The sequence below is a fragment of the Schistocerca piceifrons genome, chromosome 8, assembly GCF_021461385.2.
Source record: "Schistocerca piceifrons isolate TAMUIC-IGC-003096 chromosome 8, iqSchPice1.1, whole genome shotgun sequence".
Classification (NCBI taxonomy): domain Eukaryota; kingdom Metazoa; phylum Arthropoda; class Insecta; order Orthoptera; family Acrididae; genus Schistocerca; species Schistocerca piceifrons.
This window is the reverse complement of record NC_060145.1, coordinates 330,444,663-330,458,413: the sequence shown is the minus strand read 5'-3', so window position 1 is coordinate 330,458,413 and position 13,751 is coordinate 330,444,663. Positions and strand designations below refer to the sequence as shown.

Below are 13,751 nucleotides of genomic sequence, written 5' to 3'. Positions count from 1 at the left end.
TCTACTGCTGAACCCATGAGTCTCTTGGGTAACCTTGCTTCTCCCATGCGTGTAACATGACCCCACCATCTAAGCCTGTTCTCCCTGACTGCTACATCTATAGAGTTCATTCCCAGTTTTTCTTTGATTTCCTCATTGTGGACACCCTCCTGCCATTGTTCACATCTACAAGTACCTGCAATCATCCTAGCTAATTTCATATCCGTAACCTCAACCTTGTTGATAAGGTAACCTGAATCCACCCAGCTTTCGCTCAGTTGCACCTTTGAAAAAGTACAAAACTTGGGATCTGGTGCCATTGCCACACAATTGCAATACAATGTCACCGACATTAATTTATGGTTAAAGCTACTTCATGCTCATTAAACTTTGAAGCATCCGCTATATGCAGTTCAGAACCTGTAAGAGATTTCCATCCAGTATGTTTATGATATACAATGACATACAGATAGAAGAGGTCGACAGTGTTAAATTTCTAGGATTACAACTCGATAATAAATGCAGTTGATAAGCAAATAACACAGAACTGCTGAAGCACCTGTACAAGTCTGTATTTGCAATGCAAATCATGTCAGATATAGGAGATTAAAATAAAAAATCTTACAGACTTTGCTTACTTTCATTCTATTATGTCACATAGGATCTCGTTTCTGTGCAACTCATCAAAGCGAGAGAAAAATAAGACTCATTTGTGGTGAAAATTCAAGAACCTCACATAGAAAAGTGTTCAAGCAACAGGGTATTCTAACCAACACTTCTCAGTATATTCAAACTGATGATGGTCGAAGTAGAGAGGATATAAAATTTAGACGCAATTGCAAGGAAAGCATTTCTGAAGAAGAGAAATTTATTGCTAGCGACAGTTAAAATCTTGGTTTCAGGTGAAGCACAGTATAAACAGAGTTTGAAAGACATTGTGGTAGGCAACTCCTTCTACTCTATAGATGAATATCTGAACAGGGATTGTTAGACTGGATTAAGCAAAAATGTCTGTTAGATTTCAGTTTTGACAGCTTTTGGCCACAACGATCAAGATTACGTATTTTTGTGTATGGTAAATTTATTAAAACTGCATAACTATGTTCCATTCTGACAGTGTATTAATCCACTAAATAGCAGCTGTTCCAGTTTACTGTAATGTATTCAAATGATTTTATAATCTCCAGACAAATGATCAGGAAGTGAGTATTATATTCAAATGTTTTATGTTTGTGTGATATACTTTTGACATGTTCCACACCCACGAGAAACATCTCATTTTTGAGTCTATGGACGAAACTGCATCTAATCTATTCTAATCTTATCTGTTCTACTATTATAGTCCAGTACACAGACAGCACCACAGTAGTCTACATACAAATAATTTGAATTTGAAATAGAGCTGGCAATTGATAAGCTCTATCGGTGATTGGCGAAGGCTAGTGGCATCACAAAGTTATAATTTTAGGTGGCAAAGCAGAAAGTGGCGCCACTCAATCTGGTAGTTTTCACATGTTATCGAATAGCATCACTGTAGTACATGTATTCCGGCTTGATCGTTCCCAAGCTATCGATGTATGGTAAACTTTGACAGAATGCACAAGCCAATGTACTGTGAAAACGAAGCAGTGAGCTCGATACTAAATTAGTACTGAGGTCACTGAAACCAAATTGTATTACGTTTGGGTCTCTGTGTAGGGCAGAGCAATGAGCTAACTGGAGCAGAACCACTGGGGAGTCTCTTCTCAATATATCCGCATAGCAACTCTTGGGAGGATACAACAGTCTAACGTAACAGTCGCGACTGTAAAAGTTGTTACCGTTTGACAGATGGAGCGACACTGAAGGAGAAATTCAGATGAGTCGTAACTATAATGGTTTACGAAATACTTGAATTATTTTTTTGCTTCCAATACTTTGTGTAATACCAGAAGACATAGATGTTTCTAAAATTGATCCTAAAACAAGTGCAAATACGGATAAAAATCATGAAAACAGTGGCAAGTTACAACACATTCGTGAAGAAACACTTGTGACGTTGGATAGAACTGCCGCTTAGCAAGTTGATATCAACGGAATATAAACACATAGATTCACACATGAGAAGCAGAGACATGTATCTCTACAGGCAAAACGGATCGACGCGCATTTGTCATTCTGTAGGTCTACTGTGTTTTAGTCAGTGTCGCCTGTTTCCACATGTACGATGTTCATCTTTATATTATTCTAAGTGGACAAGCAACTGACAAATAGTGGGAGAAACATACTGTACCGTAAATCTCAAGTCCTCAAACCAATAACGTTGTCAGAAGTGCTGTCATATGTTAAATTTGCCAATGACATATGCACTAGTTTATCAATATCGGAGAAATGGTATACCTTCTGCTTTGAAAGGTGGAACATATTGTCATTTATCCTCTATTTTATTTGTATACCTTCCACATACCTCTGTAATGTATGCAGTGATGGAAACATAAAACATTTTGACAAAACCTGTATGTCTGAGTGTTGTAATATAAAAAAATTACAGCAAACAGCTTATTTTTGTCTTTCCATCTTGCAGATGGCATGCTTATCTGGCTTAACAACAAGTCAAGGGCATGGTTTTTTTTAAATATAGGGATCCCATAGTCTTCAAAATTTGTCTATCCTTCTTCACTTGATACTTCTGATATTTTGCTTTGATGTCTGTACATAAAATGATAGCACTTTCCTCGTCCTGTAACAGTTTTGCATAAAGTCTAGCGATTTGCACATTCTGGCATTCCACGCGCTTTTTCTAGACACGAATAATTGCACTTAATTTTACCACTTGATCGTCGAAGCAGGTCTGTGTTGACGATTCAGATGAATCTGGCACTGATATATGGAGAATTGAACTGGCTGCTTCAATGCCATAGAAGTGTTTTATAGCTTTAGACGGATTGTCGAACCTCTGTGGCATTTTTCTTTTCAGCGTCAGTTGAGGTGGCATATCTGGAATGTCAAACAATGTGGTTAACTGAATTCCACACGAGTTTATTAACGAGTGTATTCATGAACTGGTTTTGTTTGACGTGTAGTGGACAAAACTTAACATTATTATAAAGGTAAATAAGGTCTTTTTCACAAGATGTTCTCGTCTGCTATTCACTATCCATTTTCTGCTCATAGAAGGAAACATTAATCACCAATATACATGTAGTTTGCAAGCGAATCCTGACGACACAGTTTAGTAACATGCTGTTATGTTCCTCTCAGGGAAACCTAAAAAAAAAAGACAGTCATGGTATCTTCTTCTTGTTGTTACTGCAATTTATTGCGCTACGCTACGTTTCAGTTTGTAAATACACAGTACAAACCAAAATAAACAACTACTATTCGCTTTCGCTTCTACAATCGCGCTGAACTCAACAGTTTAATTTACTGGCCGCTTGGCGCGCTGCTGCCGCAGAAGGCAACAAAATCGAGGCGAATTGTCGTGACTGTTATGTTATACCTCAGTCTCGACACTCACTGCTGTAAAAGTTGTTACTGTTTGACAGATGGAGGGACACTAGCGCCCCAAGCGGCGAGTAAGGTGAACATCAGACGCGTCGTAAGCATAATGTTTGTTTTGCATCCATTTCCTACGTAATTTACAAAATATTTGAGTTATTTTCTTGCCTCCAATGACATGCTCGGGTGTTTGAAAGTACAGTGCTGCGAAACTTTCCCGCTGGACGCCAGAGACGCTATACACAAGCAACTTTTGTTCTGTGTTTTATTCATTGATTGTTGATTTCTGTTCCATGTTCTACTCTGGCGATAGCGTGAATCGAAGTGTGTTAGATACGGAATAATTTACCGTACTGAACTTTTCTCACGAATTCGCACGAATTATCGGTTGCAGTGTATTATTGTCTGTCCTGACGGCACGGTTTCGTTAATAAATTACTCCATCAAGCTGAGACGAGCCTACTTCTCTTACTCAGCCTACAAGCACACGCAGATGTTAAACCTTCGATCGCGGTAATTCAAACCGGTACCGACATCGCCTGTTGCCACAAGTACGACCATCATCTTTATATTATTCTACGAGGGACAAGCAACTGCCAAATAGGGGGGGTGAAATATTTTGAAAATATTATAATGAACTGATTATATTTCACGCAAAACCATATATTTCAATAATTTTCAAACAATCTGTCAGTGAACAAGGTGCTAACAAAATAATGTAATCACACGAAGGAAGCAAGGAAAATTAAGTGACTAACAACAGAAGTGAATGAAATACATACCAAACATTACGTTTTTGTAAGATACGAATAACTGCACTTCATGTAACTACTTTTTCGTCAAAGCAGGTCCGTGTTGACGATTCACACGAATCTGGCACTGATACATGGAGAGCTGAAGAGGCTGCTTCTGTGTCATAGGACCGTTTTACAGCTTTAGATGGATTGTCGAATCTTTGTGGCAGTTTCCTCTTCATCGTCAGTTAAGGTGGCTTATTTGGGATGCCAAACAGTGTGGGTACTGCATTCCACACGAGTTTATCATTGTCTGCGTTTATGAAATAGTTTTGTTCGAAATGTAGCGAAAAAACCTAATATTATTATACAGGTAAACTGGGTCTTTTTTCGTAAGGTCTTCTCCCATGCTATTAACTGCTATTTTCTGCTCCTAAAACGAAACATTAATACACAAGTAATTTGCAAGTGAATCCTGACGATACAGTTATATGTTGAAAATATTATAATGAACTGATTACATTACATTTCACGCAAAACCATATATTTCAATAATTTTCAAACCATCTGTCAGTGAACAAGGTGCTAACAAAATAATGTAATCACACGAAGGAAGCAAGGAAAATCAATGGTATATCCCTCTCAGGATCCTTAGGAAGCCTAAAAAAGACAGCTGTGGCGTCTTCTTCCTGTGTTGCTGCAATTTATTGCGCTACAAACGCTCCCGCTTGTAAAAACCATTGTAGAAATCAAAATAAACAAGCACTATTCACTTTCACGATCGCGCAGAACTCACAGTTTTACTTACTGCTTGGGGCGCTTCTGGCGAAGTAGGCAACAAAATCGAGGCGAAGTGTCGCGAGTGTTATGTTGACTGTGATGATACTTTGTTGTGTTTGTACATCTTTGGAGTGTTTAACAAAAATGGCGTTAGAAGCGTGAAGGCCAATGCCCACGTGATTGTGTTGTTGTTATTGTTTGTGAGTAATGTCCGTGTTGACAGTAAGTAATAACACAGTAGTAACTTACGTGTGCTGCTTATATTTAGCTAGAAGACTTTTCTTGCTGTAATTCGAAATGGATACTGAACAATCGGCGTTGGATAAGAAAAAAGTACATCGAGAACGACATGCAGGTGAGAAACAAAATTCAGTTGCATACAATAACATAAAATTATATTATCGTGAGATATCTCTTGGGGGTGGTTATTGCTCACACACGCGTGATTAACTATAGAAATGGCAGTGGGAGCACAATTGTGGTTAATGGAAGAACTGCAGCAAAACTGCCCAGATGAGATCCAAGAGTAATAATGTTGGGTAATAGCTGTTTGTAATTATTCTAAAGACATGTATTTTTGTATAGAGTAAAGTAACGCATGGCAAATTTTATCGAATACTTAATTGCATCTCTAACAGGCATTGGATTGGAAAATTGATGACATCATTAAATAAAGCTTTAAATCCAAATAACACACCTGACGAAAATGGTTTGATATCGTTGCAGGCGTCTTATGTTTTTGCAGTAAAATGGTAGGGGAAAAAAAATCAAAATTTTGGAGGGGCGCTATTCGTTACTTTAACCAAAGCGAGTTCATCTACAGCAACTACCTGAGGAGATGAAAGAGAATGGGCATAATGCATACTAGGAACTGAATATCTGATTGATGCTTCTGCTTGATGCTTCTGCATCTCCTGGTATATGGACTATCTTCCCAACTGTGAGAAAAGAGTCAGTGACACTGTGATGATAATACTCTTACCCACTGATGTAAAATGTTGGCCAGGTGGCGAAGTTTACCATACTCTACGATAACACCCCTTGATAATGCCAGATATTTCCTAGATACATTTTAATTTATACTACATCTCAATTGTAGTGTACAAGGTTAGCAAATTACTGTACTACTGGCTTCAACTGAGCGAAGCTGCACAGTGGTTAGTACAATGGAGTCACACTTGGGAGTATGACAACATTTCAAATCCCTGGCCAGTCACCAGTTTTAAGTTTTCCGTGATTGCCCTGAAGTGCCCCAGGCAAATTCCAGGATGGTTCCTTTGAAAAGGGTACATTTATTTTCTTCCCCATCCTTTCATAATCCAAGCATGTTCACTGTCTCTAATGACCTCGTTTTTGATTATATGTTAAACTCTAATCTTTCTTTCTTCCTGGCTGATTCCATGTCAACTAGTCCACAAGTTCTCACTGATCCATTTCAGATTTAGCGTAAGTCTACAAGTTTGCTAAAAAATCTAAGGAAGATTTACAAACTTTTTGTCAAATTTTAATACTTGATAAGTAGGAGCATCCAAAGACAAGAGTGCTAAAATGTGGTGTTTTGCTGTGGCAAAATTTCTATGAAGCTGAAATTGCTTGTTCTCTTGTTGTAGGCCTAGTGGGTTTAAGACCTTGTTGCCTAATAGCCTATGTAACTGTCAAATTTTATTGCTGTTGGGTTCATTGTTTTTTAGATAGATGGAAGTAATGCAAAGGGGTCATTCCATGCCAAGTGGTCTAAACCTTCCCACCATCATGTCTCCAATTTTCTTCAAATTTTATCTGTAGCACTAGTCAAGTGCTAAATTAAGTTTCTCAAGATTTCAAGCCTCTAGCTGCAATACTTGCTGATCTACACCCCCTTGTCTGAAGGGTAGTAAGTTCGCATGCGCGCGACATCAGACAAAATGCCATTTTTGGGGTCTCATAAAATTGAAACCAATTCATAAGAATGGTTAGTAAGATGAGACCCTGTACAGTTTTTTGTGCTGATTCAAACGAAATTAATTATAAGATTACTGATGCAAAATCCGGTCAAACAAGTCGACTCAAAGTGTACCCCTAATTCTGTCGTGACTTAATGCGACAAATTTTGACCAATATTCAGACTGCAATAATTTCCTTGCAGATAAAGATATGGACTTGAACTTTTTACCAAGTCTTATCTTTGTGCTGGACATAATACAGCTGGATTTCCAACTACCCAGGCTTTATAGTCGCCTTGCAAAATCTCTTCAAATTTGGCAGTGTCAGCGCAAATGGCTTTATTTACCAAAGTTCAAAGCCCATTACTACAAAATAGTCAGCCTGGATTTAATTGTGAATAGTATCATCTGAAAGAGAAACTCTTGCTCTACAAGATGGATATATTTTTCTTTTGCAACGCTTCCATTAAGTGCTTATTTACTCAGGTCAAAGTATCTTATATTTTGTGTGCGCAGTGCCCTGCGTTGGTCCATGATGGCTGAGCCATTACTGGTTATCACAATAAAACCAGCATCCCCATCGCCATAGGGGCCACGCCCGATAGCCATGCAGTAACAGCCACGGGTGGGTATCTTTACTGCAGGTTCCCAAGCCTGATTACAGGGTGTCTTTACCACAGGATCCCAAGCCTGATTGTGGGTTTCTTTATGCAGGTTCCCAAGCCTGTCTTCCTCAGTTACTTCATCATTCTGGAAGCATCGTTGATTTGCAAGAGAATGCTTTCAGGAAAACTGTATTGCCGACCAGATGATGTCACTGATGGAGCTGGAATAACACCAATGATAAGTTGTTCTGGAATCCAGCAAGTATCACGTCTTAAGGGCCAATAAAATGAACTTGCAGGACCATGAGGATGCATAAAGCTTATGAAAGCATCTTTCTGTTCGACTGAGATTTCAACGATGTTTCCAATCCACCATTTCTTTTCATAAATGCAAGCAACATACTGCCCAGGCTGAAGATCCATGACTTGAACTACTACTTCAGCAGCACTAATTTTGGCCAAAAAAGATGTCGCATCATTAGAAACTCTACTGACCTTAATTGTCGTCATATCAATGGGCAAAAAATGGTGGTTTTCTCTTGTGCCAGCTAGAGTGTGCCCTTGCAGGAATCTTTCTTCTTGAGAAGCTTTTTCTTCTTCAACTTCCTCTTTGCTGATGAAAAAGAATTTGATTCCATTGATATTATCATTGCAGAAGTTGAAAAGATCTTTGGGTGTTAGAATCTGGTTTTCATATGGACGTTGCAAACTTGCTCTTGCTGCCAACCGTTTTGTTGTGCCTCCAATGCCATCACAAGGCGACTTTCCATGGCTTGTTCCAAAGAAATTCCATTCTGCTGTTATTTCAAAATCTTCTTTGTGATAGCATAAGTTGAGAAAATTCTTGAAATTCTTATATTGTGCAGCTGAACCATCACTGAAGTAGTGGATGTGGCTTATTTTGGAAAATTGCATCTTCAGGTAATTGATTACTTTTCCAATGTAAACATGGACAGTAATCGTATCGTGTCGAAGGCAGTCACTAATAACACAAAGATTCACACATTGCACCTCTTCGTTTTCACAGTAGTAGACTACAAATGGATGAACTGTTGCTTGACTGTTTTCCCAGTGAAAGCCTTGCACTGCATCTTGAACAATAAATGAATAGTTTTCAGCAAAATCCATTAGTATTATGAATTCGCCTTCTTTCAAATCAGTTTTGAGAGCTTTCAGGTGCTGGCTTTGATGCTTGGCAATGTAGTGATGACAAGACAGGTTCCAAATTTTTGCTGCAATATCTTCAACATACTCTTCTGTTGAAAGCTGCTTTGTTTCTAAAGTATCCCTGTCGGTATGAATCCATTGTTTGTACTCAATCAGTTCTTCAGGGTCATTATCTTCAAAATATGTTGCAATAACTGCTTCTACACCTTCTGGACCAGGGCAGTTTTCACAACGATGAAGCATACAATCCTTGTTTTCCAAGCTGCAAACAGCTTTGCTAAGAATTTCCTTGTAGTCTTCATTGATTGATGCACCAGTGAGCATAAGCTTGACATTTTGGTGTATTGTACAGACACAAACTGAGTGCATTCCAGCAGAGCCAACTGTAACACACCATTTTGGTCTAAGCTCGCAAAACTTTGAGAAGCCAATTTCTGGTCCATTTTGCTTCTGATAAGACACGTACATTTCCTTCAAATTGCAAAGCAACAACCGCTTTTGCTTGTACACCTTTGTTCCTGAAATTCTCACAGGCACACAGTCTTTCTTCCCTGGACAAAGTCTGCTGAATTCGTCATCTTGAAAAAAGTCATGTACTTTCTGGACAACTTCATCTGAAAGCTTCCTTCCTTGCCGATTTGCTGGAAAAGCTAGAACACCTTGCTCATTCTTCAGTTTTCTCGCTTGCTTTACCATTCTTTCTGATACATTAAATGCTGTTGTCGTATCTTTAATTGTCCAGCTTCTTGGAACCAAGGTCAATATTTGAACTTTTGTCCTACGATTTGACACTTTACATTTTTCTTTCAACTCTTCTATAAGATTATCAAGATCTGCACAATTATTGCATGGGCGACTTTTACTTGAACTTGGCTGTTCATCGTAATTGATTCCTACAGCAGCAGCAATTTGATTCCCAATTAAACTTTGTGCATCCAAGATCTTTCTTTTTGCATAGCTTTGCTTATCTCTTTTACTTAGTTGTCTTCTTTTCAATGGTGAAGCACCAATAAATGATAAACTTTTGTTGATGGCTGGTTCAGTTTCATCCGTTGTGAAATCTTGTTCAGATTGGGTTGATAGTGATGATGAATCTTCTAGCTTTTGGTTCAGTGCCGACATGCAGCGAGGGCAAAGCTTCTGACCAGGTTTTATATCAATCACTTCTTTTTTCTTTAACAGGCAAAGTTTGGCAGCTGTTTCATTATCAAGCAGTCTAAGTCCAGCTTTTACATTGTGATTCCTCTTCTTGAATGGATTGCAACATTTCTTTTGCATCGCTTGATATTCATGTAGGAAGAGGGCTTCATGGTGGAAGCAAATGATGGAATTTTCGTCAAGTTTGGCTTCTGAACGCGAAACAAGCAATTTCTGGTCACATTCTGTGAAATCACTAAACGCTTTGAATCCAGTCTTCTTAGCATAGAAGATAACATGGCACTTCGATGCAGCAGCATCTTTTCCAATTGAACAGGGGGCCAACGATTCTTCTTCTTCATTAACTTCTGACATCTCTCACTGGCCAATCACTGAATAAAACACGAATGAAATATCCAATTATATCAGTAATTCTAAGCGACTATTAAGATTCAAATTCCTAGAAATGAAGAAAAATTAGTGCATCGCGCATACAAAATATAACAACTTTGATGTGAGTTAATGAGTACTTAATGGTCGCGTTGCAAAAAAAACAAATGTCAGTCTTGTAGAGCAAGAGTTTCTCTTTTAGGTGATACTATTCACAAGCAGATTCAGGCCAACTATTTTTTAGTAATTGGCTTGAAACTTTGGTAAATTTTACCGTTTGTGCTGACACTGCCTAATTTGAAGAGATACTGCAGGGCGACCATATGGCCTGGATCATTGCAAATCCGGCTGCATTATGTCTAGCACAAGCATGAAGCTTGGCCAAAAGTTCAAGTCCATATCTTCAACTGCAAGGAAATCATTGCAGTCTTAATATTGGTCAAAATTTGTCGCGTTGTGTCACGACAAATTTTGAAGTATACTTTGAGTCGAGTTATTTGACCGGGGTTTGCATGAGTAATGTCATACATAATTTCGTTGGAATCAGCAAAAAAAACTGTACAGGGTCGCATCTTACTAACCATTCTTATGAATTAGTTTCGATTTTATTAGACTCCAAATATGACATTTTTTTTATGTTGCATGCACACGGACTAAGTACACTTCAGACAAGGGGGTCTAGATCAGCAGCTATTGCAGCTAGAGGCCTGAAATCTTGGGAAACTTACTTCAACACTTGACTAAAGCTACAGTTAAAATTTGACGAAAATTGGAGACCATGATGGTGGGAACTTTTTTCAGTTTTAGACCACTTGGTGTGGAATGACCCAAAGATACATAGCTTTTGAACCCTTGTGTGTTAAAAGGAATCTCTCCCTCTCTCTAAGTTTGTGTGTAGTATATCAGTATGTACGTGAGAAGCACCAAAATGTTCTGGATTTACCTTGTAGTTAAGTTTTTATAGCAAGAAGTGTATTGAATATGGCATGAATGTATACAATCAGGCAACTCTGCAGATAAATGTGTTACCATACCTTTTATTTCACATTCACATTTGTTGCATCCACCAAATTAGTACCAGGTTATGAAATACCACAACCAAGAATGCAAGGTAGGAGGGGTCGACAGAAGCGTCCGATCCAACTCGTCGGCTTTGACCCGTGACGTACGGGTGTTGTCGTGTGTGACGTCATGACGGCACGGAGTTTGGTTTGAGTGTCGCTGTCTCCAGTTCTGTTTTATCTTATTTTATTTACTTTACTGATCTGTTCGTTCTATCTCGTGAGATTTTTTAAAATTTAAAAACACTTATTACTTATTTTAATTATCTGTTTCCTCGAATTTCTGTTTTAGTTTATTATATTTATCTTTCTGATCTGTTCGTTCTATCCCGTGAGATTTTTTTTTTAAAAAGACAAAAACCCCAATCAGCTACTGAAGCATCTTTATCTTCTATGGGTTGCAGGGTTTACGACCCCTGGGGAGGTGGGTGGGTATTCATGCATGGCTGTCTTCACTTACACGTTGTAGCTACGCAAGGCGTCTAAATTTGTTTATATTTAGTTTGCCCCCCCCCTTCCCAAAACACCCTATTTCCCGCCTTGTCCCGTTAGTGTCATTAGGCTTCTTGTGGAAAGTGTGTGTGTTTGTTTTTGTTTCCGCCATATTTGTGACGTCATGGGTCAAAGCAGACGGGTGGGATCGGACGCTTCCGTATTTCCGGTAGGAGCACTATCAAACTCTACCTCATAATTGCATTAACTACTATTAGAAAAAAAATATTTGTTTCTTAGTCTACAGAATATAAGTTTTCCATGCTTCCTTTCTTTTTCATCAAGAACTACAATTCTGTGTGTTAAAGAGAAATATTAAGCCTATCAGAACCAGCTGTCTGCTTTGACCCATGATGCCATAAAATTGGTCATGAACCACTCACCAAAGTTAAATGTTGATAAATTAAGTTTATGTGCCATAGGAAGAGTTATAGTTGCTCTCAACACATCGGTCCAAACTTTTTAATGGCCGAACATATCATGATGTTGTTATATTTACAACCAATGTAAAAATTGTAGGTCAGTCATGGGTGGGTGGGTCAGTCGACATACACGCGTTTACACGTTCTTGCATGTGATTAGATATGTCATTTAATTTGCGACATATCAAATATCAAAGTTGATTTGTATGAAAGTGACTAGTCTCTGCATAACTATTGAAATCTTCATCCATGTGAGCCTCCTCACTGCATTCGAGCCATGTCTCCCGCAACAGTTTTAATACCTCACACTTTCCTCCATTACCAAATTGAAGATTCCTGCATACATAAAGATGTGTCCTATTGGTCGATCCCTTCTGTTTAGTCAAGCTGTAAAAAAAAAAAAAAAAAAAAAAAAAAAAAAAAAAAAAAAAAAAAAAAAAAAAAAATTAATAATAATAATAATAATAATCCCCTGATTCGATTCAGCATCCCATCTACCTATAGCTTTCTTCTGTAGCACTGTATTTCAGAATTTACTACATATTATCTTGTCTAAGCTGGTTATTGTCCACATCTCACTTCTGTGCACTCCTAACAAATACCTCCAGAAAGGACTTCTCGACATCAGTTTAATGTTTGGTGTTAACAATTTTCTCATTTGCAGAGCATCTTTTCTTTATATTGCTGGGGTGTATTTTTATGTCTTCTCTACTTCTGCCCTCATCACTTATTTTTCTTCCCAAGTAGCAAAACTCATCTCCTACTTTTAATGTCTCGTTTTGTAATCTAATTCTCTCAACATTGTCCAATTTAATCTAAGTACATTCCATTATGCTGGTTTACTTTTGCAGCATATGTTCATTTTGTAACCTCTTTTGAAGACACTATCCATTCCATTTAGTTGCTCTTCAAGTTTCAGTGTCTACAATGAATGTCAATGCTTTTTTCTCCTCCTCCTTGAGCTTGAATCCTCTTACCAAGTTTCTCCTTGGTTCCTTTGCCTCTTGCTTAATTGCAGTATTGAATAACATGAGGGATATGTTTCATCCATGCTTTACTCCATTTACAACTAATGCTTCCCTTTCATGTCCTTTACATTAGATTCAATTTTTGTTCTATTGACCCAAAAATGAGACGAATTTCATTGGTGTGGAACAAGTCAGAAAGTGTAACATAAAAAAAAGGAACATTTGAATATAATACTCACTTCCTGATCATTTGTCAGGAGATTGTCAAAATGTGTGAATACATTACAGTAAACTGATATTTACAGGATTAATATGGTATCAGAATGAAACATAGTTATTCACTTTTAATAAATTTATCATACACATAAATACCCAATCTTGACTGTTGTGACCAAATACTGTCAGAACTGAAATCTAATAGAAATTTTAACTTAAGCTGATCTAACAGTCCATGTTAAGATGTTTATCCTTAGAGTAGGAGGAGTTGGCTATCAAAAAGTTTTTCTGACTTTGTTTAAACTGTGCTTTACATGAAACTAAGTTTTTAAAGTTTGCTGGCAATTTATTGAAGATGTTTGACTTTTACAACTGCAGTGTGGTTTATGTATAAGTTGTGA

The 13,751-nt window shown here is 37.9% G+C and overlaps 1 protein-coding gene across 1 annotated transcript in view; it reads left to right on the top strand.

Annotated features, from left to right (window-relative positions):
• The first annotated feature begins 5,122 nt into the window (after window positions 1-5,122).
• The window catches only part of LOC124711408 (ribosome biogenesis protein BMS1 homolog), a 125,650-nt gene continuing 117,021 nt past the window's right edge, over window positions 5,123-13,751 (top strand). Inside the window, exon 1 of the mRNA XM_047241467.1 lies at window positions 5,123-5,325. Coding sequence (XP_047097423.1) covers window positions 5,268-5,325 — 58 coding nt within the window. The 5' untranslated portion in view covers window positions 5,123-5,267. The remainder of the gene's footprint in view (window positions 5,326-13,751) is intronic.